General features: G+C 37.6%; 1 protein-coding gene across 8 annotated transcripts; it reads left to right on the forward strand.

Annotated features, from left to right (window-relative positions):
• The first annotated feature begins 472 nt into the window (after positions 1–472).
• Positions 473–27,630, forward strand: LOC135691969 (TPR and ankyrin repeat-containing protein 1). 8 transcript variants are annotated; one of them, XM_089112254.1, is made up of 19 exons: positions 473–622; positions 1,270–1,396; positions 1,925–2,015; positions 3,466–3,524; positions 6,524–6,831; positions 7,213–7,461; positions 8,339–8,581; positions 9,367–9,618; positions 9,908–10,138; positions 10,398–10,542; positions 10,974–11,381; positions 11,667–11,999; positions 12,580–13,260; positions 13,663–16,010; positions 16,488–17,171; positions 17,431–20,143; positions 20,335–21,237; positions 22,051–22,153; positions 27,296–27,630. In XM_089112254.1, the coding sequence occupies exons 5-19, from the start codon at positions 6,544–6,546 to the stop codon at positions 27,372–27,374; spliced, it is 9,660 nt and encodes a 3,219-aa protein (XP_088968380.1). In that variant the 5' UTR covers positions 473–622; positions 1,270–1,396; positions 1,925–2,015; positions 3,466–3,524; positions 6,524–6,543; the 3' UTR covers positions 27,375–27,630. The 8 variants fall into 8 exon arrangements, with proteins under 8 accessions (XP_088968380.1, XP_088968381.1, XP_088968377.1 ...); XM_089112255.1 differs by having other exon boundaries at positions 1,914–2,015; positions 3,466–6,831; XM_089112251.1 differs by lacking the exon at positions 3,466–3,524 and having other exon boundaries at positions 1,914–2,015.
• Positions 27,631–27,725: the final 95 nt, after the last annotated feature.

The following is a 27,725-nucleotide window of genomic DNA, read 5'->3' on the forward strand; positions in this document are numbered from 1 at the left end:
CGAGACTTCAAACACGAAAAAGAGGCTGATGGTCCCCCAAAACCCCGTATAACATCGATTTTCGAAATCAGCACCCTAGAATTGACCAAAAGCACTTGGTCACAGAATAATTCTGTGACTTGGTCCCATAAATTCCTCTCTCGGACGACCATTCCCCTATTCTCCGCCTGGTCTATTTTTATTGTAATTTTTTAAACAAATGCTCCCATTAAAGTGAAGTTTTGATTGATTATTGTTTTACTTCCAACTAATTCCTATTCGCCAATTAAAACACAAATAATTTGCATAAAAATAGCTTTCGACTATCCTTGCCCCAGTTCCCCTCCTTCGAGGTGATACAATATCTACTTTTAATAAACTTTTGAATAACTTTTTTGCTTGAATTTTTTCAGGCCAGCAAGTTACAAATAACCTATATAAAAGTAAGATTGTTGATTGAAAATGAAAAGTTTCCGCTTTAGATACGATAAAAGCATAAAAAGGAACAATAGAACAATTGATCTCACGCATCCGGAACCGGATGAGTTTGCAAGAATGTGTGTACACGACAACGACACATACCAAGATGGAAATTGGGAAGGAAACGGCTTCAGCTAATATCAATTATTTAAAGATGTAGCAGGTAAGGTATTAACATTTCAGGCAATTTCTGTAATCTGGGTTTCATTAATGTACAACAGATCTGTGATTCAAGCGGGTTACAAAATACCCATGTTAGTTTAATCAAGCCCCAACATGTAGGACTAACGGTAGAACATTTCCACGTGTGTTGTAAGGAGATCACCAGGTCCAGTGTCTTCATAAACCCAATAAATGTTTCACAATTCAAGTCTCAATTCCGGTCAGAAATTTCATAGACGAATAGGCTAACTTCAACGTGCCCTGTCTTGAAAACATGTTGAATCTCGCTTGAAATGTGCCGAAGGTCATGCCGTCGGAACAAGAATTGGGGAAGTAGTGTAGCAGACTGAGACAATGTTTTGCTTCCAATTCCTATTTCTACTTTTACACGTTAATTCAAAAAATCAGATAGAATTCAATGCTCTATGTGATACAATATGGTTTAGCAGTTACCAATTGTACAGTTGAGGGGAAGGGGGGAATTATTAAGGGAAGGGATGCTGCAACCCTTTATGTAAGCAACATATTATTGCATGTTCTGCAGTCTTATTAGCATATCAAATCCATCTTTGGCCAGCTGTCAACAACCTGACTTTAGATTATAGACACCCTATGATATCGGAAGTAAGCTTTTTGTTGTTTTCTTAGAAATACTTTTTGTGCAACGCATAAAGCAAATCCACCCGCACTAACAAAGTTCAGAGGGAATTGCGAGTGGTGCGAGAGCGCCGTCGGCAAGAAAAATACTTTGCAACTCTACCGAAGGCCCGAATCGGTAAGTAAACCAGAGAGGTTTGAAAAATATCTCATTTCAGTGGCAAGATTATGGTACCTCGATAAACATTCTCCTTCTTATCGCATTGTTTATTTAGCTTTTCCCCCTCTATTTGTATCAAGACTGTATTATTCTTATCATATATCTTGCTTTCATATTTACTCAGAAGTTGTCTTTGTATTACATGATGAAATTTGCATACTTTGCTACATCTAAGATACTTTGTTGCTACTTTTTTAATGACACTGGGTTCAACCATTGCAGCTTCCTTTCCTAAGGATCTTTGTATTCTTAAACTTGGTTTTGTAATTTGTATTGTATACATATTAAGTCAATTTATTAGTTTATTATTCTTTAATTTGTTTCTTAATTTACAATTTATTAGAATTTGGTTACAAAAAGTGTGTGGGAAACTTTTGTAATTGTTTACATAGTGAATTCATACTTTCATGTAACTTGAATTTCACATCTTTTTATCTTTGATATTTTTTAAGTCTGCCACATTTTCTTATATCAGTCTTGTTCCAGATTCAGCAGATTGGTAAATGTGATGGATTGCATTCTGTGAAAGTATAGAACTGATCTCATTTGTGCTCTTGTGATTTTCCCTGGAGAACAGGTACTAAATCATAGTAATTGATTTGAATTTTACTAAATGTTTGTTTTCTGTCACCTATATCTTATTTCTTAGTTTAGAAAACACCATTTCTGATGATGGTGTCAGGGAATTCTCATTTATTGGAAAAAAGTTTAAGTTCTTTGTCTTCTTTCCACTTAAAGGCAGTGTGTCGCGCTGTTCATTTTGTTGAATTTCGAGGGTCCTCGAAATTAGAGAAGCGTGACAAATTAGAACAACACATCGCTAGCATCATTAAGCGTTTTTTTTATACGAAATGAAAACTCACTGAAATAGAAATTTTGTTCTTTGCTTCGATAAACCAATGAACGGCGCGACGTACTGCCTTTAAATTACATTTAATGACATAGCAACCAATTGTTTCACAGACTGTTTCACAGATTTGCATCCTATAATTTTATATCTGACCATGGTTAGAGCCATTGAAAATTTTTGATTAAGTTCAGTATTTTTGCTGGTATTGTTAAGCAAATATTAGTCTGTTCATGTCACTAAACTCTTTACAGTGATGCTTAGCATGGTAGTGTTATCAATATTGCTCTACTCACTGGATACATTTTCCTTGTTTTACACTAAACAACATTGATAAGGCAATTCCTTTCATTTCTAATTTTTCTGACAAATGCCTCCGAGTCTCTCTTCTATTTCTGTTGGTACTTTGAAGCTTCTGACTTTGTTCAATAAAAATTAAAGCCAGGTCACTAATAATTTAAGATTAATAATACATAATTGCCACTCTTTTAAAGAATAAAGTATTGAAAGTTATCGAGACAGTATTGTGCAAGACATGTACTAAGTTTTTATAGAAATATGAAATGATCTGCTAGATACTGTATTCTCCCTTGTATTCCCAATCTCTCCAATATTCCTGCCTCTCTCATAATCCAGCTTTTTCTCTATATTTTGACAAATTAATTCTGATCTTCATTTGTTCAGTTATTATTTTCAGTTTATTTTTAGGTTTTTTAAAGATACAGGTTTTGAAATTTTTGTAGTTTTGAAATATAGACTACTTCCTTTAATTTTTCTTGTGACAAAATTTCAAGCCTGCTTTCTAAAATCATGTTGAAAAACTAATTCTGCCTCTCTGATAGTCCCACATCTATGATAATCCCATATTTAGTTAGAGATTCTATCAAGAAACCCACAGCAAGTAAGAAAAGGTGATATATGGCAATTGTTTTACATTGAATTAAAATAAATTCTCAACAACAAAAACAAGAACCTTTGCTAACATTGTGAAGCTTTTTAAACTCTTTACAAGTTTAAAGGTGTCTTGATTGATATCTGATTGCAGGTGCTATCACTGATAGTCAGCTTTTTTCTTACCAGGCTTTCTATAGGATTTTGTAGCCTAAGCATCTGAGAGTTTAATGAGCTAATGCATTTTTTAACCTGATTCAATATTAAAAATACTATACACTTTTATTAGTCCAGTAGCAAAGAAAGAAAGGGGGCATTACCACTATGGAAGGAAGTTCATGAGACAAGGTGATACTGGTTGATTTGGGGAGTGGGTAGAATTCAACATTTGATATATATGTCCCAAAATTGAACCAAAATTTGTTTTTTACAACTTTTAATAAAGCTCTTTAAATATTTGATTTCTGGTTATGAAACATTGATAATGGACTCTCCAAGCCTATATTAGTTGTTATTCAAGCTTCAGTTTATTGTATTCCTTTCTAGGGTAGTTGTGCCCCCAAATATGGGCAACTAGACAGTACACATGTTCATGCCCCATTTATTAAACATACCTTGTATTTTGAGTTTCCAGGGTGTAGAATCTGAATTTTGTTTACTATACACCCATTGTCAAATTAAAATTGTTTACTATACACCCATTGTCAGCTTACTTACATTGGGAGCTGTCATACAATCTTCTGATATTAGGAGATTTGGGATCCAGTTTGTTGTTTGAGTGGTATGCTCAAAGAGAAGGGGCTCTATAACCTAACTCTTAAGCCTGAATAAGGCATATAATAAGCTTGAAGGGTCGATGATTAATGCCATGTAACCAAGTAATCGCACACTATTGGACAGTTTTTATTGAATAGCATTTTTTGTTTCAATTTATATGCATCTATCTCCATATCTTATAGGGGCAGTTGCCCCTCCCTCATCAAGTTGAAGCAAGTCTGGTGCCCCTTTTTGGAAGTTGTGCACCCATTTTGAAGAATGAGAATCAGATGAAAAATTTTCTGAGACCTATCTGTTAATTGACTTCAAGGATTACCTCAAAGTTAACTTGTTTATTCCAAAAATAGATAATTTTTTTGCTAAAAGATAACTCTTTGAAAAACAACAAAGGCTATCCACAAAACTGTGTTCTCCAATTCTTGCCTTCACTCAAACAGTTTTCAATTTTTTGAGCTTAAAAGTTGTCCAATCTTTATGTCATTAATCAAACAAAATAGAGCTATGGAGCATAATTGCGAAGGATTAATTGCTTTTTGCCTAGGATCTTTGGTTCTCAGTCGATGTTGTAAATATTCTAGACCCATGTTAAGGCTACCTCCAGAATTTCAAATTAGCAAAACTTTTTCTGCCGCCAACCATAGTGGCCGCAGAACCCTGAATCCATCTTACCTTTTGCAATAAAGACGTACTATTGAATTCTAGGTGCATTCATTAAAGTACTGTCTAACTATACAGCCAAACTCCAATTGGAAATTTAGTCAAGATTGGCAAATTTTCTGGGCCTCGGTTTCTCGCTAAGGAAAAAGCATTCAGATCAGTCCCTTTTGCAAAAAACACTAGCAGAGTTGGAGCCACTATGGCGGAGCAGCGGAAAATTTTTCTATTATAAAATAAATTTTAATAAGAGATACTCAGACTACATATCATTACTTTGAAGCAATGATTGTGAAAATTTTCTTAGAACGTAAATAGAGAGCCTTCTGTCAGTGGTTTGGATCGGAAATTGTTGCATACAGCCTGCTCTCGTTATCAATTTCTAAAAATTTTTCAGCGCCCCTACCACCAACTGCCCCTCCTTCAAATTTTGTCTGGATCCGTCCCTGCGCCCCTCTCCCAACTTCCGGCTACTATTGGGCGGGCTGCCTTTTTGGTTTGTTTGTTCCCTGCAGACACAACATGATACTTTTCAAAAGTTTTCCAATTTTTCAGTCCCTTTGGTTTTAAGGATCGACATCATTCCCTGCCATGCCAAAATCATTTGTGCAGCCAAAGCTCTTCTAAGAAAGTGTCCCGCGCTGCAAGAGGACAATATTAAGAGAAGGGATATCTTGGAAATGTACTTTCCATCCAATGAGAATATGAGGAAATTTACAGAGCAATTAAAACCATGCGCATTAAGTGGGTCTCTTGACGGGTCTAGTGACGATAAGATAAAGTCTAAAGGGTTTTGATGCTGGTCCTTTCGAAGTTATCCCAGGAGAAAAAGTTTGTTTAGAAGATTTTTCAGGGTTATCAATTGATCCCAATTATTCTGATCAAGATGAAAACATTATAACTGACTAATGTAAATAGGCTGCCGGCAAAGTTTTTTCGCTAAAAATCATGCAGAGAAGATGTAAAATAACATTTTTATATCATTTTGTACTTTGAATTATTAATTAGTCCCCCTCTCTGTTAAGACCCCTTCTAGGACTGAAAAAACAAATAAGCCCCCCCCCCAAGGGTTTAATGGAGCTTTAACCTTACATGCCTTTTTGCAAACATTTTAAAACTGCATAGTTTTTTTAGAACTGCACAAAAAGCTTTTAGAGCTACGCATTTTAAGTAGAACTGCACGTTAAAAAAACCCCAAATAACTGTAGCTCTGTCCGGCTGAAAGTCAAGATCCTAATGAAACCAGAAGTTCAAACTCCTTTAACCTTGACTCAGCCATGCATTATTTCTTCAGCATTGACATTTTTATTCATTAGTTAAAAATTTCATTCATTCAGCATATTCCTTTTGATTTATATCATTACTAATTTCATATATTGACATTGTTAATTTCAAATACTTCGTTTCTCACATCCTAATATCTTTCCTGAAGTAAATTTTTGGGCCCTTGATGGATTTTTTCATACTTCTCATATTACGGAAGGGCGACCCCTTTTTCACTTTATCAGTGATGACTGTTTGCCGACCTTGTGAACATATTTAACATAAAAGCGAGAAAGAAAAGACTTGAAGCAGATATGCTTTTATGTTTGCTCATCTACAAACGTTAGTGACATCTGGAAAGTTTCAAATGTTCAGTGAAAAAATTAAATTAAATTTGGCGCGCTTTAGAGATTTGGAGGGAATTTTGGGGGAAGCTTTAGGTCCATTGTAAACCAAGAAGCTTACTTATTTGTAAGATTGCAAGAAGCCCCAGTTTACCTTACTTTATGTTTTGCATTGCATGGAATGTGTCTTCCCTTGTCAACAAAAAAAATATAACAGCCAACTTCATTTTACGCAAATTATAATATTTAACGGAGCGAATATACTAGATTGATAAGATCTGGTTTATTGAAATTAGTTTTCTTTTTTAGGCGATTGAAGCATTCGAAGAATGTTTTTAAGTGAAATCCAGAGATTTTTTCATATGAAATATGTTCTTGATACTATGCTCAACGATGGTATCGAACTATTGGAATCAGGCAAGACTGAAGAAGCGATCTATCAGCTTGGAAAGTGCATTGGACTAGCTCCAGAATCAGATGATTTTTTAAACGTTCGGGTTTTAGCAATAGTGCATTTGGGAAAGGCACATATTAAGGAGGGCAGATTTGAAGAAGCAGTGCGTGTCTTTCATTTAGTACCATCTTCTTTGCGGCTTAACAAAGAATTCATCGACCGTGTAAGTGTTGACGAAATACAACTGTTATTGTTTTATTAAGAATAAACATCCCTGTTTGCTTGCAATCAACAAAGCTTCAATCAACAAAGTTGCAATCAGTTGTTTTGAAGAAGCCCTGTGTGTCGAAGCGAAATGAAAACTTACAAATAGTTGTTTATTTACGACGCATTACCCAATTTCCTATATCTTTTACAAATTTTCCATCATCACAATCTATTGACTCCATATCACAAAATATTGTGTTTGAAATTGGAAGTTTTCCTCCTTGGTTTTTTCCGAATGTAAGCAATTTTTTGGGTCCGCATACGACCACTTCTTGCTATGTCGAACTAATTCTTCTTAGCTCTCCCATTTCTCAATAATTTTTATATCATTTTGCAGAGTGATGTTCAAGTTTTGCTCCAAACCGGAGTTCAGCATTTAGGCGATGAAAACTATCAAAAAGCAATATTGTTTTTTCATGGAGTTAGAGTAGTTGCAGTTGATCGGCCATCCGTTCTTAAAGCAGAAGTTGGATTGTATATAGCTATTTACCAAAAAGAGAGAAAATCGTCCACTTGGCTTGCAAGCAAATTAAACGAGATAGTACATGATTTTCTTTCTTTGCCAATGAGAAGCAACATTTTACAAGTATGTATCAGCCTTTGTTTTGATATTATTTATTTAATTGCCATAGATAAATACTAAGTGAGCCAAACTGGTGCATTGGCTGAAGCAGCAATGGCTGCACGACTGCAAATTTTTAGCTAACCGAAAGTTTGATAGAAGTTATAAGATGACTTTTTAGTTTGAAAATAATGGAAAATATCAAAATTGATAACTAAAAATAGCAAATGCAAGGATATACTTTTTGCCTTTTTCTAAACAATTTCAGCACTTACAACAACACAAAACTTAAGCCTTGACGATAGGACTACTTGTGAGATATTTATAATCAAAAGCTGAAAGTCAAGATCCTAATGAAACCAGAAGTTCAAACTCCTTTAACCTTGACTCAGCCATGCATTATTTCTTCAGCATTGACATTTTTATTCATTAGTTAAAAATTTAATTTATTCAGCGCCGACCTTTTGATTTATATCATTATTAATTTCATACATTGACATTGTTAATTTCAAATACTTCGTTTCTCACACCTTAATTTCTTTCCTGAAGTAAATTTTTGGCCCTCTATGGCTTTCTTCATACTTTTCATATTATGGAAGGGTGACCCCCTTTTAACCTTGTCAGTCATGACCGTTTGCCGTCCTTGGCAATGTCGTGAACATAAAAGCGAGGAAGCACTTGGGAGACCTCCTTATCTATTAAACTTCTTAGATGGTCACAGTAACAAATCAAGTCATAAGAATAATAATTATGATGTAATGATTTTGTTATAACGATTTGAGCTTTATTTTGATAAATATATTGCAAGAAATATATTGACCTGTTTTTATTAAATTGTATCTATATCAATATTTGAAAAATACCGAAACCTCTCAATATAAAGCAAAATATTGTTTTGCAGGAATTCTGTGAAGTATTGTTTACAATGGGCAAGAAGAAGAAGTCAAAGCAAGATTACAGTACATCCGTCAGAGATCTTGCTGCTGCATACGAGCTGTGTAGCCATTTGCCGACAAAAGAGTCCAAAGAGTTGTATAAAGCAATTAATCAGTGCTTCATTAAAGTTTATGTAAAATTGAATGATGGAGAAAAGGCGTTGAAAAAGTTTGAAGAATGCATGAATCTGGAAAAGAATTTCTATAAAGTAAGATATCTCTGTTCATCAGCTTATATCATCATAATTTTTAATTTTTAACAATCTCTCAGAGTCGATGCACAAGGCATTTGTTTATCAACACAAAACATTAATGTTTGCTGAGACTGGCTGAAGAACACTTTATGGACTGGTAAATAATTCCAAATAGGTATATTGCATCAAGCTCAACTGTATCAACTTTGCAAAACCTTTTGGTGATCTTTTTTTGAGTTTGACTCTCTTTTGTAGCTCGATGGGTTTTTTGGCTTATATAGTCTGTTCCATTTCACTGCAAGTTTAGTGTGACAAACTCTCTAAGACAAAGGTCTCAAGCAAGTTGATATCTATTACAATTTAATGCCAAAACATTTTTTGTTTTTGGATAGTTATTTGTACGTTGACATGACATGTGAAGGGATGCCTTTGCTGCCTGGCTCACGATAAGAGCTTTGTTATAGCAGGTTTGGCTTGCCCGCTTTGCTATTCATTCCTAAAGACATGAAGAACTCCTAGCGGTCAAGTTGCGTAGGTTATTGAGCCCAATTAAGGGGGGAAAGAGAAAAAATACTGAATTTATTTCCCCTTTTACTTTTCTTCTGGCTTTAAATGGCCCTTTTAAACATTTGCCTGGTTTAACTACCCACAATATCATACTTTTGTTCGCGAACAGAGCGTGATTTTCCTCAAAAGATTAAGATCATAGAGATTTGCATTTTTCATAAAGGCATATGCAGAATAAACGCGAGCTTAGTCAGTTATTATCTGTTAGAGTAAACGTGATTTTTGTTTCATAGCAATTTTGGAAATCAGAAGAATGCAAAGCAAAGCAAGAGTTGGCAAAATACCGAGATAAAGCCCTTGGGAGATTCTGGATGCTGTCCATCCTAACACCGGCATTGCCAAATGACGTTACACTCTTGCCAGTTGCCATCAATATGCATTTGACTCTCTACAAAATGAAACGTGATTCGAATGCATTAGAAGATGCATTGTCGTGTCTTCAAAACGTCACAAGTTATTTAGAAGCCCATGCACATAGTGATGAGGTATCCTTTGTCTTCTCTTTTTTCCGGCATGCAAGCCTAAATGACTTGCCTGTGTCTGTAAATTTTTTTGTTGAGCTTCAGTGTGTGTGTTAATTCGTGTTATAGCAAGCAGGATCAATAGCTGCTTTTCTATTGCTATGTAAGCACTTTGCCATGTAAGCACTGGATATGTGCTTATACTACAGACAAAGCATAGCAATAATAGCATACATCCTATTGCAATACTGATAGTCACATGCGTTACCTTTCTCTTTCCTTACTCTGATCGTACTCAATTTTTTTCCTCTAGCATTTTGCCAAAGAAATGAAATCCTTTGGAAACTGCTTATCAAAGGAAAATAAAACTCTTGAAGCTAAAAGGGTTTACAGCTTTGCACTCAGTGCTGCCCCAAAAAATGGCGTTGTCCTTAGACGTGATCTGTTTTCAAATCGAGCCTACATGAATCAGCTGTTGGGAAAAAATGAAGATGCAGTGCGGGATGCTAGGGCATGCGTGGAGCTGTGTCCTCAGTGGCCTAAGGTATTCTACTTGTTGAAATGATGTCATATAGTTCCGTTTTTACCTAACTTATATTTTTCCTTAATTCATTATGAACAGTTTATTTGAAGACTTTTATAATTCCTGAAACTTTTTCCCCCACGTCTTGCGAGAAAATTATGCATTTTCTTATATTGTACAGTATGCTTCGTTGAAGTCCCCTTGTGAGCTCCTTGTAAGTGGTGCTTATTGTGACTTCCTCACTACTTCCATCTTTAACGCGCAAATCGTACCATATCAGGGCTATCTCCGACTTGCCGTGGCTCAGCGAGAGCAGAAGCAATTCAAAGAGGCACACAATGCATTACTGAAATGCTTTCAGTTTTCGCCGGTCACAGAGCAGCCCAATTTACTTGTGCACATTTTCAAGAATATTCTGGATATCGGTACGTTCTTTTCTGTACACTTTTTTAAGAAAAATTTTAATTTTGTATGATTAGAGAGCAATGAATACACGGAGAACGGAGAGGTTGCTCCTGTCAAGTTAAAATCGAGAAAATGAAGTTGTCTAGTTATAAATTCAAGTCTAGTTCCACAGTGCCATCATTTTATCGCCTGCTACCTAGGCCTTGTTGCGTTCCGCCATGTTAGGTGTTTTTTAATAGCAAACTAAGTGTTACAATTATTTTTATAAACTAGCGTTCTTGTGCCGTTCGTATTTTTTTCAAAAGCGCTTTTTTAGGAGTCATAGCAGATCAACACAAGTGCAGAAATTGAAAGAATTCTTATCAGACTTCCATAGCAGCAAACGGACTGCCATTAGATGGTATCTTTCGATGTAATTGCGTGTTAGTTGTGACCGTTTTGTATTCCGTAGATACAGAGAAAGAGCGACAGAAGTTTAAACTTCCAAGTGACATTTCCATTAATGCTATCAACAACTGTGTGGCCAAGTTAGCTAAGGAACAGTCTCCAATCGCTTTTGATGTCATTAGGTACATTTTCAAGGAATCTAAGTATGCTGATTACGCAAATGCCGGTCCAGTGGATGTTGTCAGAATGATGCAGAAAGACTGCTCACCCCATTTCATTCGATGCCTGATTAGCCGTGGAGCAAATTCGAGCCAACCTTTAAATCACCTTCTTAAATCTGACTCCCGCACTGAAGAACAAAGGGAAATTCTAATGTTCCTGATAGAGCAGGATATTGATCTTTCCAGATACATTAAAGCAATCCCAAATGAACCGCCTTCGTTTATGTTTGTTAGATTTTGCTTGGAATACAGTAAGTAGAGAGAAAGTTGGATTTTTATGCTAAATTTGTGATGATCTTGATGTTGAAAACTGTTCATTCTTGTTAACATTTAATCAAGCCCAAGAAAGAACGGGCTATCAAAAAGCTGCTGACCTAAAAACCCTCCTTTGGGAAATTTTGGTGTTAAAAGAAAATAAAACTTTTTACTTTTCAGTTGTCACGAAAAGAGGCTTTCCAGAATATCTAGAAAATCTGAATATTACATAGAAGCCATTCAGCGATTTTAATTTTCTTTTCAAATGTTTTCCCCAACAGATCTTTTGGATATCCTTTCTAATGTTGTGGATAAAAAAGATTTCAGTGTTAAGGATGGCAACGGCAACAACATTCTGCATGTTTTAATGAAAATGGAGGACTCAAACAACGTATACCGCTGTATTAACCTCGTTCTCAAACGAGTTGCTGTGGACCCAAAAGAGACAAACAAGGACGGGTTGAAACCAAGCCAGTTAAGTGAATTGGTATCGGATAAGAGAGTGACTCTGCTTGAAGAATTCGAGAGGGATGGACGCAGTGGGAAAAAGAATAAGAAGAAAAAGAACAAAAATAGCGTGGAATCCCCCGTAGAAAGTCTTGTAGCAAGCACAAGTAAGTGTTTGGTCAAGTGCATGCACTATCATGAAATAGTAAAAGCTTTGGTAGTTTTTTTTCCGTGATTTGCTTTAAGAATTATGGAGACACGTTATTTAAGTATTTATTAACTAACAACCATTGTGGGTTGTGACATGCACACAGCACCTAGATCTTGATTTAAGTGTATCTTAGGTTTCTAAATAGCAAATAAGATCTTGTTTTTGTTCCTGCCTTTAAATTTGAATGTGGGCAGCCATTTTTAAACATTTCAGGCGAAAAACTGCTATGTATTTTTGAAGATGTTTCTGCTTTTTCTTATTGGCGTGAAATGCGGGAGCAAAACTAAACATTTAAGATCACATGCTATGAATGTGGAGATAAAGGGGAGGTGTTTTGCTCTTTGTTCTCCTATAGCCGGAAGGTATTATGAAACCGGAAGACATTTTCAAAATAGGATTTTTGATAAAATTTGATAAACGAGAACCAGAATAAATGAGGATCGGAATTCTATAGAATGGCAAGAAACCAATGAAAAGGTGAATTTTTGAATACGATGAAAGACTTTTTAAACCTGTAAGAAATTTTGACCTTCCAGGTGAAATTCCTAGAAATGAGGCAACAAGCATAAACAGTTTGCAAATAGCTGACGACACGCAAAAGTTGACCGTACATGGCCCGAATGAAGATAACCAACTGGTCATGAAAGCGGGGCCCAGTCTCCCTTCTCTGTATGAGCAAAGCAGAAAGACCGTTACTGATTGCATTCGGAGTTTCAAAATGGAGGCTGTTGAGAAAAAGCCAGAGTCTGACGTTATCCATGTCATTAAAGATAAACCCGTCCCAGAAGAACGGCCTGTCGTGGACACCAAATTGGTTGCTGGTAACGAGCCAGTTAGAAAGGACGGGGAAGTTGTTGATGAAAAGCCGGTCGGTGAAAACAGACCTGTCAATGAGGAAAAACCTGCTGCAATACAAAGTGCTGGGTCACGACCATCAGCAAACGGCAATGAATACAGTGGTAGGGATTCGCTCCTGGCTTGTGGGTATGACGACGAAGACCAAGACTTTGAAACGAATAATGATTTCAAACAGTTAAATGTATTCGAAGGCCTGCCATGGGATGTCCAATGCACGTCGGAATTTTGGAAAAAATTGAAGAATCCGAAGCTGGCAGAAACATTGAAGAAAAAGCTACTAATCAAGATCAAATTGCTGGCATCTGGAGAGTGGCGCAAGTCGTTGGCCATCAAGCTGGAAGGAGCCTGGTGCTCCTCAGGCAAGTACCAAATCTTCTGAAAATTGTCTTTTTTTCTGTCACTTAAGCATTATATTTGAGTTGTAAACTTTGTTTTGTCTATTTTTTTAATTGCGCCGAAAAATTTTATCCCATTGCACAAACTCCTGGTTGACAAAGATTTTAAATTTGAAATAAATAATCATGAAATAAAGTTGTGCCCTGTCACGTTTCATGTAAGCATTGCTTGAAATTTTTTAAATATCGTATCAGTTATGATATGATTGACTTCTGCATAGTCACCCCTCTTTACGATAAATCATTTTTTGGTGTTGCACAGCATTTTCTTGCTTGTATCAGACAGCATGGCAGGAAATTCTGTTCGTAGCGCAAACTCTTGTCCTTTTTGAAATAAAAGCATAACTTTGTATTTTTTTGTCGTAGGAATTCGATTGTACAAATGCAAAGTGACAAAGGCAGCGAGGATGATTTGGGAAGAAGCGATTGCATTTTCAGAACGACGAAGCCTTGATCAAGGAAAAAATGTCCAGGGTAACAGCCAGTTTGTGTACGCAGATGTCATCAGATTGTGGGACTTCACAGTGGACCATGATGAAGTAGCCACTATGATTAACCGGGTTGCGGAATCTCGCATTCGTGGTAAGTCTTGCTCATTCAAAAAGAAACTGACCAAAGTTGAAGTCAAGAGTGTGACAGAAACAAGTGAAAATATTCGCCTGCCGAATTTGTACAAATCTCGAAATTGTGTCGAGGTTATATCTGCAGAGCGCAGCAAACAAAAGTCTTTGCGTAATTTTACATTCTTCCCGTCTGCAAGCCCCAATGATGACGAATATCACATCTTGAAATTCTACGCACTGTCAAGCGCAATGGCAAAAAGTGTTCTGCAAAACTGTGAGCAGGACTTTGACTTTCCATTTCAAGTCAGCGAATTAGAATACTGTATCATCAGGCTAAACCCTGTCCCACTCTCATCTATTTTACTCTTGGGCAGAAGTGGTACAGGCAAGACAACATGCTGTGTCTACCGCCTTTGGAGCAAATTCAAGACCTACTGGGAAAATGCTGTCACTGCTGGACCGCACATTCCTATTTTGCAGAGATTAGTAAACGTGGAATCAGAAGAAAAGGAAGACATTGCGAAGAATGAAAATGACATGGCGGCCTCACCTCGTAAAGTCTCTAGATCAGAGGAGCGTGTTATGTCATGTGGTTGTATGGGGATCTGCATGTGTGCCTTAGCGGCTGCACGAGCTGCCAATCCGTCGATTTACGCCGATGAGGATGTAGAATCAGAGACCATCGAAACAAAATCATCTGCCCATCCGGTAACTGAAGGTCCTTCTGACGTTGGTGATGAAAGGAGCAGCCCCAGTTTGGTAGAGGATCATGAAAATGAGCGCTATCGTCATTTGCGGCAGCTTTTTGTTACCAAAAACAAAGTTCTTTGTCATGAAGTGAGAAAGAATTTCAAAGAACTCTGCAGTGGCCTGCCAGTCTCAATAGACCACGTTTCTTTTCAAAATGAGGTTGCAATTGAGAATCTAAATAAAATCCACCATTTGTCATACCCGCTGTTTCTAGGCTCTAGAGACTTGTTGCTAGCTCTTGATGCTACCTTGCCAGGAAAGCCGTTTTTTGCACGCGACAGCGATGGTAAACTGCTGACACAAGTTGCTGGTTGGGGTGAAAAAGAAAGTCATCTGGCTTTCCTACCTAAACTTGATTCGGAAAGTGAAGATGAAGACTCTGATGTTGAGAATGACGATGAATCGATTGCACCCGTCAAGGATAAACGTCCAAAGAGCATGCGTCAAGTCAACAGTGTGAAGCGGGAGGTGTCGTATTTGATTTTTGCTAATGAGGTATGGCCTTTGATTGAGAAGAAGACTGTTTCAAGCTATCACCCGTCTCTTGTTTGGACGGAGTTTTGCTCGTTCATTAAAGGCTCTTTTGCGTCACTGACGTCGCCCAGTGGTTGTCTGACGAAAGAGCAGTATGAGTCAATTGGACGAAAAAAAGCACCAAGTTTTACTGGCAATCGAGATATAATTTACAAGATGTTTGCAAAGTACCAGAGGATATGCAGAGACCGAAATCTGTTCGATGAGTTTGACTTCCTGTTTAACGTGTACAAAAGACTCAGCAAAAACCCAATCCAGCCGTGGCTATTTGATGAAATCTATGTTGATGAAACACAAGACTTCACTGAAGCTGAGCTTTTCACATTGATTCGCTGCTGCCAGGACCCCAATCGGCTCTTTTTTACCGGCGACACAGCACAAAGCATAATGAGAGGAGTCACCTTCAGGTTCAGTGACCTCATTTCGTTATTTCTCAATGCAAAAGAGGCCCTTGGCAGTGTCAAGAAATACCCGATTCAAGTTCCAGACAGAGTCCACCAGCTAACGTTCAACTACAGATCTCACAAAGGGATTCTAAACCTAGCCTCAAGTATAGTCAAACTACTGCACTTCTTTTTCCCAGAGTCCTTTGACCACCTTAGAGACGATGTTGGCTTATTTGATGGGCCTAAACCAGTGATCTTGGAAACGAGCGACTTTGGTGACCTCGCCTTGATGCTGAGAGGAAACCGTCGCAAAACATCACCCATTGAGTTTGGTGCGCATCAAGTTGTCTTGGTAGCATCAGAAGCTAGCAAAGACAAGCTACCAGAAGAGCTGACTGATGCCCTCGTCTTGACTATTTATGAAGCAAAGGGACTGGAGTTCGATGACGTGCTGTTATACAACTTCTTCAATGATTCCCAGGCAAGAACGCTTCTTAATTCAAGATGATTTTTTACTCCTTTTTTGTAAATTTGGTTTTTCCGCTGTAAATTTTTCTTTAGGCTTAAAAATTTCATGATGAAATTTGTGGGTTAATCTACAATTTCAGTGATTTCCCGTGTTCAAAATAACTTTCACGTATGAAAATCGATTAAGGAATTCCATCATCAAACAATTTGATTAAACCTTAGCAGGCTAAACCTTTGATTAAAAAAAACTAAGTTTTAAAAAGAGGAGGAAAGGAAAATTTTGAAAAACAAATGAGGAGATGGTGTTATTTCATGTGTAGTACGTAGCTATGTGTTTAATGAACGGTATAGACTCAAGTGAAAGGAAAATCCTCTGCAAAATCACAAGTTTGACAATTTTTGATCGACTATTTTAGATACTGCAATACCCTATTGTTGCTACAATTCAATGAATCGGTTTGTAAAGGCTTTTTCGATCTATATTCCATAGGCAGGGAAAGAATGGCGTGTTATTAACACTTACGTGGTACCTGAAAGCACCAAAGGAAAGGAGTCAGAAGAAAACGGAAATGCGAAATCCAGTGGGGTTGTCAGCATGACGGAAAGCGATCTAGCTTTGGAAAGTCGCCCGTTAGAGTTCGATTATAACAAGCACAAAATTTTGAATTCTGAGCTAAAACAGCTGTATACTGCTTTAACTCGCGCCAGAGTGAATGTCTGGATCTATGACGAAGACAGAGAAAAAAGGGCACCAATGTTCAGTTTTTTCAAAAAACAGGGCCTTGCTAATACCCTGAAACTGGATGAAAATCAGAGTGATTCTAGTCAAGAGAATGGAATGTTTGCCGTGAAATCGTCCATTACCGATTGGGAAAAGAGAGGCGAGTATTTCTACAAGAAGGAGTTGTGGAGTGTTGCATACAAATGCTTTGCCAAAACAGAAGATAAGCTTATGTTGAGAAAATGCAGCGCACACCTCCAAGCAATGAAATCTTATAAAATGGGTATGGATTGGCGTGAAAGTAGAACAGGGTCGCTAAAAAGCGTTTACACAGAGTATCTCGCGGCCACAGCAATGTACCTCGAATGCGGTATGGCGGAAGAAGCAATCATTTGCTTAAGGAACGCCAAAGAATGGAAACTGTTGGGAGATTTGCTTTTCTCTCTCGGGAAGGTATGAAGCTCATGATATGCCTAATAAAAATTGTTGTAGCAATTTAAAATGCAGATGCCTCCATTTATATTTTCATAACAACATGATAAGTTTAATGTTTATTTAATCTGATTTTGAATCCATGCTGGAAGAATGTGAAATAGGTTGGAGAAATCACGTTTATTTATCTCCAAATGTAGATAATTCTATCAAAATGGTATCTTGGTATAAATTTTGGAAAGCTTTTTATAAACACGACCCCAATACTTTTATGTTGCAGTACTTGGATGCTGGGAAGTATTACGCCAAAGCATCAGATTCGCCGAAAGACAACAGCGCAGTGAAAGCCAGCGCAGTGAAAGCCAGCGAGTGCTACGAAGTCATCGGGGATTACAGAAGTGCTGCGGACATTTTGTACAAAAAAGAGAAATACCAGGAATGCATTCAAGTTCTCAAGAGGTTTGAAACAAAAAGAAGTAATAATAATGGGATGGTGCTCAAGCCCCCTCGAAGCACTCTGAGTGTGGAGAAAGTTGTGAAAGAAGCGGCAGATATCTGTGCAAAAAAGCGTGATTTCGACAATCTGAAGGGATATCTTAAAGAGCTGCCACTTGAGAGTCAGTTGGAGTACCTGCGGAGGAAGCGTGGATGCAGAGATATTGAGTTGGAGGTACTCATTGAAAACGGAAGAGGTGAAGAGGCTGCGGAGATTTACATCCAAAATGGAGAACATCTTAAGGCTGCAGACTGCTCAAAGGAAGATACGACAAGGGGGATTTGCTACCTAGAGCAGGCACGTAGTATTTGGAACGACATAGGGCAAGCAATATCTGCAAATTTACAACAACAGAAGTATAAGCAGGTAAAGCAGTTTGTAGATTATGCTGTTAACTACCTGCCAAAGGATGACACAAATCTTGCAGACTGCCATTTTCTCAATGGGCTGGTGTCTGAAGACCGATCAAAGTCTCTCATAGAGGCCGCCGATGTTTACAGAAAGAATGACAATAATATTGGTGTGCTTTTATGTCACGGGCTGCTTCTTGAAGAGGGCAAGATTGATAGTGATGTAATTATAGAGTCCCTGGACAAGATGTTTCGCCAACTTGCAAACATTCATGTGTCCAAGAAAGCAGCTGAAGTATTTAAGTTGGTGCAACAATTTTTTGGCATTGTTAAGGTTGCCCGAGATGGAGCTACCTTCGAATTTCGCGTCAATAAATCCAAGATACAGTTTCGTTTACAGATTCTTGGCTCACCAGCCGAATTAGAGGCGATTAAGTGGTTTGATAACTTGGATGAAGAAAATGGCACTCTTGACCTCATATCTGCTCTTTTCCTCTATGTTGAGGATATAGCGGCCAAGCTTTTCCAGTTTTACGAGTCAGAACTAGAGAGGTTATCTTTCTGCAGCCAGTTCTTGCAAGGAACTTCCCATGCCAATTGCCAAATGATGCACCTGATCCCAGATGGTGAATTCGCCCAGCAGAGATTAAATCTATACTTCTCTCTCATACAGTTGCAAGGCCTCATAAGGAAACACATCACTTCACTTGTGAAAAGTAAATATCTTGAGAGTAAAGTTAATAACCATCAATGGTTAAGTATGTACAATGCAGAAATGGAGATGGTGAAAACCTGCAAAGAGCTTTACCAGGAAATCATTGCCTTATACAAGTATTTAAATGTATCCAAATTCACAGGGCTTCAGCTAGTCAACTCACTGCCGGATATGCCATTTGTAAAAGAACAGATTCAGTGGTGCCTGAAGATGATGTTTCGTGGTGACAAAAAGTACAAAGACGTGAACATTTTTCTCGAGACCTTCACCATGTCTAACTTTGCAAGGCTGAACTTTATTCAGTATGAAGTAGATGCTATTAGTGAAGATATCAAGCAGCGTTATAAGGAGACGGTACCAATCGATGAGCCTGGTCTACGCAACAACAGGGAACACCGGATCGAATGCTTCCATACCATATTTATGGAAAGCTGGCAATGGTTGCATAGTGAAGGGGCCTTAATCGAGTCGATTCATTACTTGCTGCGACGTGCTTTGCCATTGCTGGTGACTAAACACGTGATTATGCCCACGCTCAAGAACTGTTTGTCCCTGCTGGAGTTCAGTTTGACGCTGTCACTTATCTCACTATGCAGAACATCGTCTACAAACAGGAAAAGGACGTGGATTTACATCCCGGCCTTTTATATCGAGGGGCTTCAGTTCTGGTGCGGGATTTATGAATCCTGTAATAAGCCAAATTATTCAGTCTGGGATAGTATTGAGTATGTCTCCGTTCAAAAGGGAAGATCGTATGTAATTTCCCTGGTGAAGTGGTTGATAGATTTCATTCTTACGACCAAATCAGGCAAGCTTGACCTATTTTCGCAAGCCTTTGGCCGAACATCAGTAGAATCAGGAGACTCACAACAGTTTTTAATTCTTGTTCTGGTTCTGCTTGCAAACGAGGAGCTGATTTCATCGATTGAGAACGGTTACCGAGATGTCGCAAAGCTGGAAGAAGGTCTGAAATCATTATGGCGGAAACTGATGTCCGTTACATCAAACGCTGAAACAACAGAGGATCGAGTAACAATCTCCCTGAAAAATGCTGCCCTTTGCTCACAAGATAATGCCTATAAGCTACTAAGTGAAACTACAGAAAAGTTTGGTAGCGAGTTGATGAACTTCAATTGGAGAATGATCTGTGATCTGTATACACCAAAACAAAGAAAAGTAGAAAATATCGCCTCCAAGGAACGAAGATTTTTGCAAAAAGAAGAGATCAAGCCCCCACGTTTCAGACAAGAAGCAACCACTATGGGAACATCAAAAGAACATCAATCGAACAATGTTGCGGAAGTAAATCAAGATCTTCTGCAGAATACGAAAGTCATCGATGCAGCCACAGAGCAGACAATTTTCTCAAGGAATACTTCAGATGCAGCGGTTGTCTCCAAGCCCCTTGCCGACGATACCAAGGCATCGCGAGGTAAAGAAATGCATATTAGATAATGGTTAACCCTTTATAAAAAAAAGATGATTTGCGATATAGCGTACAATGACATTCATTTTGAGAGCTAGACTGGTTTAACTTCAGGAGAGGCAAAAAAAGATTTATCATTTCTAAAATTTATTGAACATTTATTTGTTAAAATTTTAAATTTCAAATCTGTTTTATAGCTGATCGGACTGATGATTTTACAGTTATATCGACGGCTGCAGAACACAATGAGACGAAAATCCTAATGCGCGAAGTTTCATATGAAGACCAAACACTGGCATTGAGGGACCCATCAGCACAAGTGAAAGCAATCGAAGAAAGGCGAACCCGAGATAATGATGCTGCCCGAAAGATTCAGTCATGGTGGAGAAGAGTTGGACCGAATAATGAGAAGGCTTTTGGTGGAAGTGAGAAACTGGAGCAGGCTGAGGAACATTGTTCCAAGTACTTTGTAGATCTGAAATGCGTACCGGCTGCAGAACACAATGAGACGAAAATCCTAATGCGCGAAGTTTCATATGAAGACCAAACACTGGCATTGAGGGACCCATCAGCACAAGTGAAAGCAAGCGAAGAAAGGCGAACCCGACAAAATGATGCTGCCCGAAAGATTCAGTCATGGTGGAGAAGAGTTAGACCGAATTATGAGAAGGCTTTTGGTGGAAGTGGGGAACTGGAGAAGGCTGAGGAACATTTTTCCAAGTACTTTCTAGACCTGAAATGCGTACCATGTGGAATTCGTTTCAGTTCAAGAAAAGATGTGGATCAGCACATACTCAGCGATCAACTTCACGAAAGACACGCAGCTGACTATGACAAGTACATTTCGTACAAACAGTCCGTTTCGGTTGTTTGGTTGAACAAAGCTGATGATCTATTGGATCTGGAAATCCAAGGGCAGAAAGTCAGTACCTTACCAAATATTTCTACTAATCTCTCCAAGCGCATTGCTGAGGTTTCAATGGAAGAAAATTCTATAGAAAAATTGCATCAGTGGAAGGAGTTGCCAAAGCTCAAGGAATGTGTAACTGCTTTGCAGAGGTCTCATTTTAAGCTTTTGGAAAAGTTTCGCCGCTCAGAAGGTAAGCTGGTATTATAAGCAGAATTAGTTTGCACTTTTTATATTGAATCGATTAAACCAAATGGAAACAATGACGCAACAAAACACACAATACAACACAACAACACAACTACACAACACAACACAACACAACACAACACAACACAACACAACACAACACAACACAACACAACACAACACAACACAACACAACACAACAAAACACAACACAACACAGCAAGCATTACACGGAATAGTCAGATACATCTGCACATTGATCTATAACATAATACTCTACAACACAACAACACAAAAAACAGAACACAACGCAACACAACGCAGCACAAATCAACACTAATCAATGAACACAATGCACACAAGACAAAAGCTATACGAAATACAGTGCAACGCGACGATTTATGATTTTGATCTTTGGTTTTGATTAAAGGTTTATGCTGTGAGCATATCAACGCTTTTAACGTTTCACGTGTGATCCAAGATAATTGTCAAACATTAGACGATTGCAAACATTTTCGATTTTCTTGAAAGATACGCTATCAATCCCATCATCTCACTCACATCTTACCCAACAAAGCTTACCTAATGTCCCAAAGGAGAAGTCTCCCCTGACATTTCCCGTTTTCTTTGTGGGTTAGTCCCTCCTTGAGTTAGCACAAGGGAAGGCAACGCAGTGCCACAGAGCGCAAAAAACTGAAATTTCTTACAACATAGAGTATTGTATGAATACTTATTTAAACATAACCAGAAATCTCATTCCCTTCTTTCCCGCTTTTGACACAGTCTTGCGTCAATATTTTGTTATTTTATATTTTAGAAAATGACGATGAGAATTATAACAATGATGGAGATTACAGCTTCAGAGATGATGACAATTACGATGATTTCGAAATGGTGACAGGCAAAAGAAAATCAAAAAGGTTTACCAGTGCAAACCACCGATTTCATAGAGGTATGCATATACAGTGTGTACCAATACGTGTGAACAGTATGCCTATACAGTGTGTACCAATATGTGTGAACAGTATGCCTATACAGTGTGTACCAATATGTGTGAACAGTATGCATATACAGTGTGTACCAATACGTGTGAACAGTATGCCTATACAGTGTGTACCAATATGTTTGTACAGTATGCATATACAGTGTGTACCAATATGTGTGAACAGTATGCCTATACAGTGTGTACCAATATGTGTGTACAGTATGCATATACAGTGTGTACCAATATGTTTGTACAGTATACATATACAGTGTGTACCAATATGTGTGAACAGTATGCATATAGAGTGTGTACCAATATGTGTGAACAGTATACATATACAGTGTGTACCAATATGTGTGAACAGTATGCCTATACAGTGTGTACCAATATGTGTGAACAGTATGCCTATACAGTGTGTACCAATATGTGTGAACAGTATGCCTATACAGTGTGTACCAATATGTGTGAACAGTATGCATATACAGTGTGTACCAATATGTTTGTACAGTATACATATACAGTGTGTACCAATATGTGTGAACAGTATGCCTATACAGTGTGTACCAATATGTGTGAACAGTATGCATATACAGTGTGTACCAATATGTGTGAACAGTATGCCTATACAGTGTGTACCAATATGTGTGAACAGTATGCCTATACAGTGTGTACCAATATGTGTGAACAGTATGCATATACAGTGTGTACCAATATGTTTGTACAGTATACATATACAGTGTGTACCAATATGTGTGAACAGTATGCCTATACAGTGTGTACCAATATGTGTGAACAGTATGCATATACAGTGTGTACCAATATGTGTGAACAGTATGCATATACAGTGTGTACCAATATGTGTGAACAGTATGCCTATACAGTGTGTACCAATATGTGTGAACAGTATGCATATACAGTGTGTACCAATATGTGTGTACAGTATGCCTATACAGTGTGTACCAATATGTGTGAACAGTATGCCTATACAGTGTGTACCAATATGTGTGAACAGTATGCCTATACAGTGTGTACCAATATGTGTGAACAGTATGCATATACAGTGTGTACCAATATGTGTGTACAGTATGCATATACAGTGTGTACCAATATGTGTGAACAGTATGCATATACAGTGTGTACCAATATGTGTGAACAGTATGCCTATACAGTGTGTACCAATATGTGTGAACAGTATGCCTATACAGTGTGTACCAATATGTGTGAACAGTATGCCTATACAGTGTGTACCAATATGTGTGAACAGTATGCCTATACAGTGTGTACCAATATGTGTGAACAGTATGCATATACAGTGTGTACCAATATGTGTGAACAGTATGCCTATACAGTGTGTACCAATATGTGTGAACAGTATGCCTATACAGTGTGTACCAATATGTGTGAACAGTATGCCTATACAGTGTGTACCAATATGTGTGAACAGTATGCATATACAGTGTGTACCAATATGTGTGAACAGTATGCATATACAGTGTGTACCAATATGTGTGAACAGTATGCATATACAGTGTGTACCAATATGTGTGAACAGTATGCATATACAGTGTGTACCAATATGTGTGAACAGTATGCCTATACAGTGTGTACCAATATGTGTGAACAGTATGCATATACAGTGTGTACCAATATGTGTGAACAGTATGCATATACAGTGTGTACCAATATGTGTGAACAGTATGCCTATACAGTGTGTACCAATATGTGTGAACAGTATGCCTATACAGTGTGTACCAATATGTGTGAACAGTATGCATATACAGTGTGTACCAATATGTTTGTACAGTATACATATACAGTGTGTACCAATATGTGTGAACAGTATGCCTATACAGTGTGTACCAATATGTGTGAACAGTATGCATATACAGTGTGTACCAATACGTGTGAACAGTATGCCTATACAGTGTGTACCAATATGTGTGAACAGTATGCATATACAGTGTGTACCAATATGTGTGAACAGTATGCCTATACAGTGTGTACCAATATGTGTGAACAGTATGCATATACAGTGTGTACCAATATGTGTGAACAGTATGCCTATACAGTGTGTACCAATATGTGTGAACAGTATGCATATACAGTGTGTACCAATATGTGTGAACAGTATGCCTATACAGTGTGTACCAATATGTGTGAACAGTATGCCTATACAGTGTGTACCAATATGTGTGAACAGTATGCCTATACAGTGTGTACCAATATGTGTGAACAGTATGCCTATACAGTGTGTACCAATATGTGTGAACAGTATGCATATACAGTGTGTACCAATATGTGTGAACAGTATGCCTATACAGTGTGTACCAATATGTGTGAACAGTATGCCTATACAGTGTGTACCAATATGTGTGAACAGTATGCATATACAGTGTGTACCAATATGTGTGAACAGTATGCATATAGAGTGTGTACCAATATGTGTGAACAGTATGCCTATACAGTGTGTACCAATATGTGTGAACAGTATGCCTATACAGTGTGTACCAATATGTGTGAACAGTATGCATATACAGTGTGTACCAATATGTGTGAACAGTATGCATATAGAGTGTGTACCAATATGTGTGAACAGTATGCCTATACAGTGTGTACCAATATGTGTGAACAGTATGCATATACAGTGTGTACCAATATGTGTGAACAGTATGCATATACAGTGTGTACCAATATGTGTGAACAGTATGCATATACAGTGTGTACCAATATGTGTGAACAGTATGCATATACAGTGTGTACCAATATGTGTGAACAGTATGCATATACAGTGTGTACCAATATGTGTGTACAGTATGCCTATACAGTGTGTACCAATATGTGTGAACAGTATGCATATACAGTGTGTACCAATATGTGTGAACAGTATGCATATACAGTGTGTACCAATATGTGTGAACAGTATGCATATACAGTGTGTACCAATATGTGTGAACAGTATGCCTATACAGTGTGTACCAATATGTGTGAACAGTATGCCTATACAGTGTGTACCAATATGTGTGAACAGTATGCATATACAGTGTGTACCAATATGTGTGTACAGTATACATATACAGTGTGTACCAATATGTGTGAACAGTATGCCTATACAGTGTGTACCAATATGTGTGAACAGTATGCCTATACAGTGTGTACCAATATGTGTGAACAGTATGCATATACAGTGTGTACCAATATGTGTGAACAGTATGCCTATACAGTGTGTACCAATATGTGTGAACAGTATGCCTATACAGTGTGTACCAATATGTGTGAACAGTATGCCTATACAGTGTGTACCAATATGTGTGAACAGTATGCATATACAGTGTGTACCAATATGTTTGTACAGTATACATATACAGTGTGTACCAATATGTGTGAACAGTATGCATATAGAGTGTGTACCAATATGTTTGTACAGTATACATATACAGTGTGTACCAATATGTGTGAACAGTATGCATATACAGTGTGTACCAATATGTGTGAACAGTATGCCTATACAGTGTGTACCAATATGTGTGAACAGTATGCCTATACAGTGTGTACCAATATGTGTGAACAGTATGCCTATACAGTGTGTACCAATATGTTTGTACAGTATACATATACAGTGTGTACCAATATGTGTGAACAGTATGCATATACAGTGTGTACCAATATGTGTGAACAGTATGCCTATACAGTGTGTACCAATATGTGTGAACAGTATGCATATACAGTGTGTACCAATATGTGTGAACAGTATGCATATACAGTGTGTACCAATACGTGTGAACAGTATGCCTATACAGTGTGTACCAATATGTGTGAACAGTATGCATATACAGTGTGTACCAATATGTGTGAACAGTATGCATATACAGTGTGTACCAATATGTTTGTACAGTATACATATACAGTGTGTACCAATATGTGTGAACAGTATGCATATAGAGTGTGTACCAATATGTTTGTACAGTATACATATACAGTGTGTACCAATATGTGTGAACAGTATGCATATACAGTGTGTACCAATATGTGTGAACAGTATGCCTATACAGTGTGTACCAATATGTGTGAACAGTATGCATATACAGTGTGTACCAATATGTGTGTACAGTATGCATATACAGTGTGTACCAATATGTGTGAACAGTATGCCTATACAGTGTGTACCAATATGTGTGAACAGTATGCCTATACAGTGTGTACCAATATGTGTGAACAGTATGCCTATACAGTGTGTACCAATATGTTTGTACAGTATACATATACAGTGTGTACCAATATGTGTGAACAGTATGCATATAGAGTGTGTACCAATATGTTTGTACAGTATACATATACAGTGTGTACCAATATGTGTGAACAGTATGCATATACAGTGTGTACCAATATGTGTGTACAGTATGCATATACAGTGTGTACCAATATGTGTGAACAGTATGCATATACAGTGTGTACCAATATGTTTGTACAGTATACATATACAGTGTGTACCAATATGTGTGAACAGTATGCATATAGAGTGTGTACCAATATGTTTGTACAGTATACATATACAGTGTGTACCAATATGTGTGAACAGTATGCATATAGAGTGTGTACCAATATGTGTGTACAGTATGCATAGACAGTGTGTACCAATATGTGTGTACAGTATGCATATACAGTGTGTACCAATATGTGTGTACAGTATGCATATACAGTGTGTACCAATTTGTGTGTACAGTATTTTGCTTGCAAATCTCGACGTTGACTAGCGAAAACCTTTTTCTAGTCTTAAATCTTTAATTACAAGTTTAGCCTCAGTGTTTTGGAACAATATTAGCGAAAAGCCAATTCCAACAGCCAGCCTGAACCTCGATTTCTAGTACTTACATAAAATACAAGTGTAGCTATAGGAGAAGCTATTGGCGTCAGTGATTCAACCTATAGAGCCAGAACCTTCCTTGATAAGTTCTTTGCTTGGTTGCTTTGGTATCCTCGTCTCAAATTGCTTACTTCCATTATTTACTCAGCAATTTTCTCCTGTATGAATGCGAAACCTAGTTTTCCCTAAATTGATATGTTCTGCTTTATTTTGCAGGTGGAAGAAAGTTCAACACGCATTGTTGAAAAAGAGACAACTTGTAATCAGCAAGAACTTTAACTTTGACGTATCTTGAATCATTTAATATCAGAAAGTGGGGTTTTATCCTGATAGTGAGACTATTTTACACTTAAAATAGAGAAAATAGTTTTGTTTAGTTACTTGTTCAGTTGTTCTGTTCGCTTTTATTTTTAAAGTGCTCTGATGTTAAAATATTTTTATATCAGATGTAATCACTGTTAACAACCTTTTTTCAGAATTTTGAAATTTTAAAAGTTTAGCTCTTCGGGGTAAATAATTGGATATTTTTAAATGATATGTAATCGAAATGACTTGCCTTTTATCGTATTTGTGCCTACAATTAAGTGTATAGTTATCTATCCTCAAACAGCCTGAGGGAACAGTCGTCAACTTACTTTGGCCAAGA

Source organism: Rhopilema esculentum, chromosome 13 (genome assembly GCF_057945365.1).
Source record: "Rhopilema esculentum isolate cy_ngs chromosome 13, ASM5794536v1, whole genome shotgun sequence".
NCBI classification, from domain to species: domain Eukaryota; kingdom Metazoa; phylum Cnidaria; class Scyphozoa; order Rhizostomeae; family Rhizostomatidae; genus Rhopilema; species Rhopilema esculentum.

Bases quoted from the DNA above. Each gene is read 5' to 3' on its own strand.
- LOC135691969 (XM_089112252.1), top strand. From the start codon at position 6,544: ATGTTTTTAAGTGAAATCCAGAGATTTTTTCATATGAAATATGTTCTT. The intron at 10,139-10,397 runs GTATTCTACTTG...GTACCATATCAG, and splicing joins TGTGTCCTCAGTGGCCTAAG to GGCTATCTCCGACTTGCCGT. The intron at 21,238-22,050 runs GTAAGCTGGTAT...TTTATATTTTAG, and splicing joins AAAGTTTCGCCGCTCAGAAG to AAAATGACGATGAGAATTAT.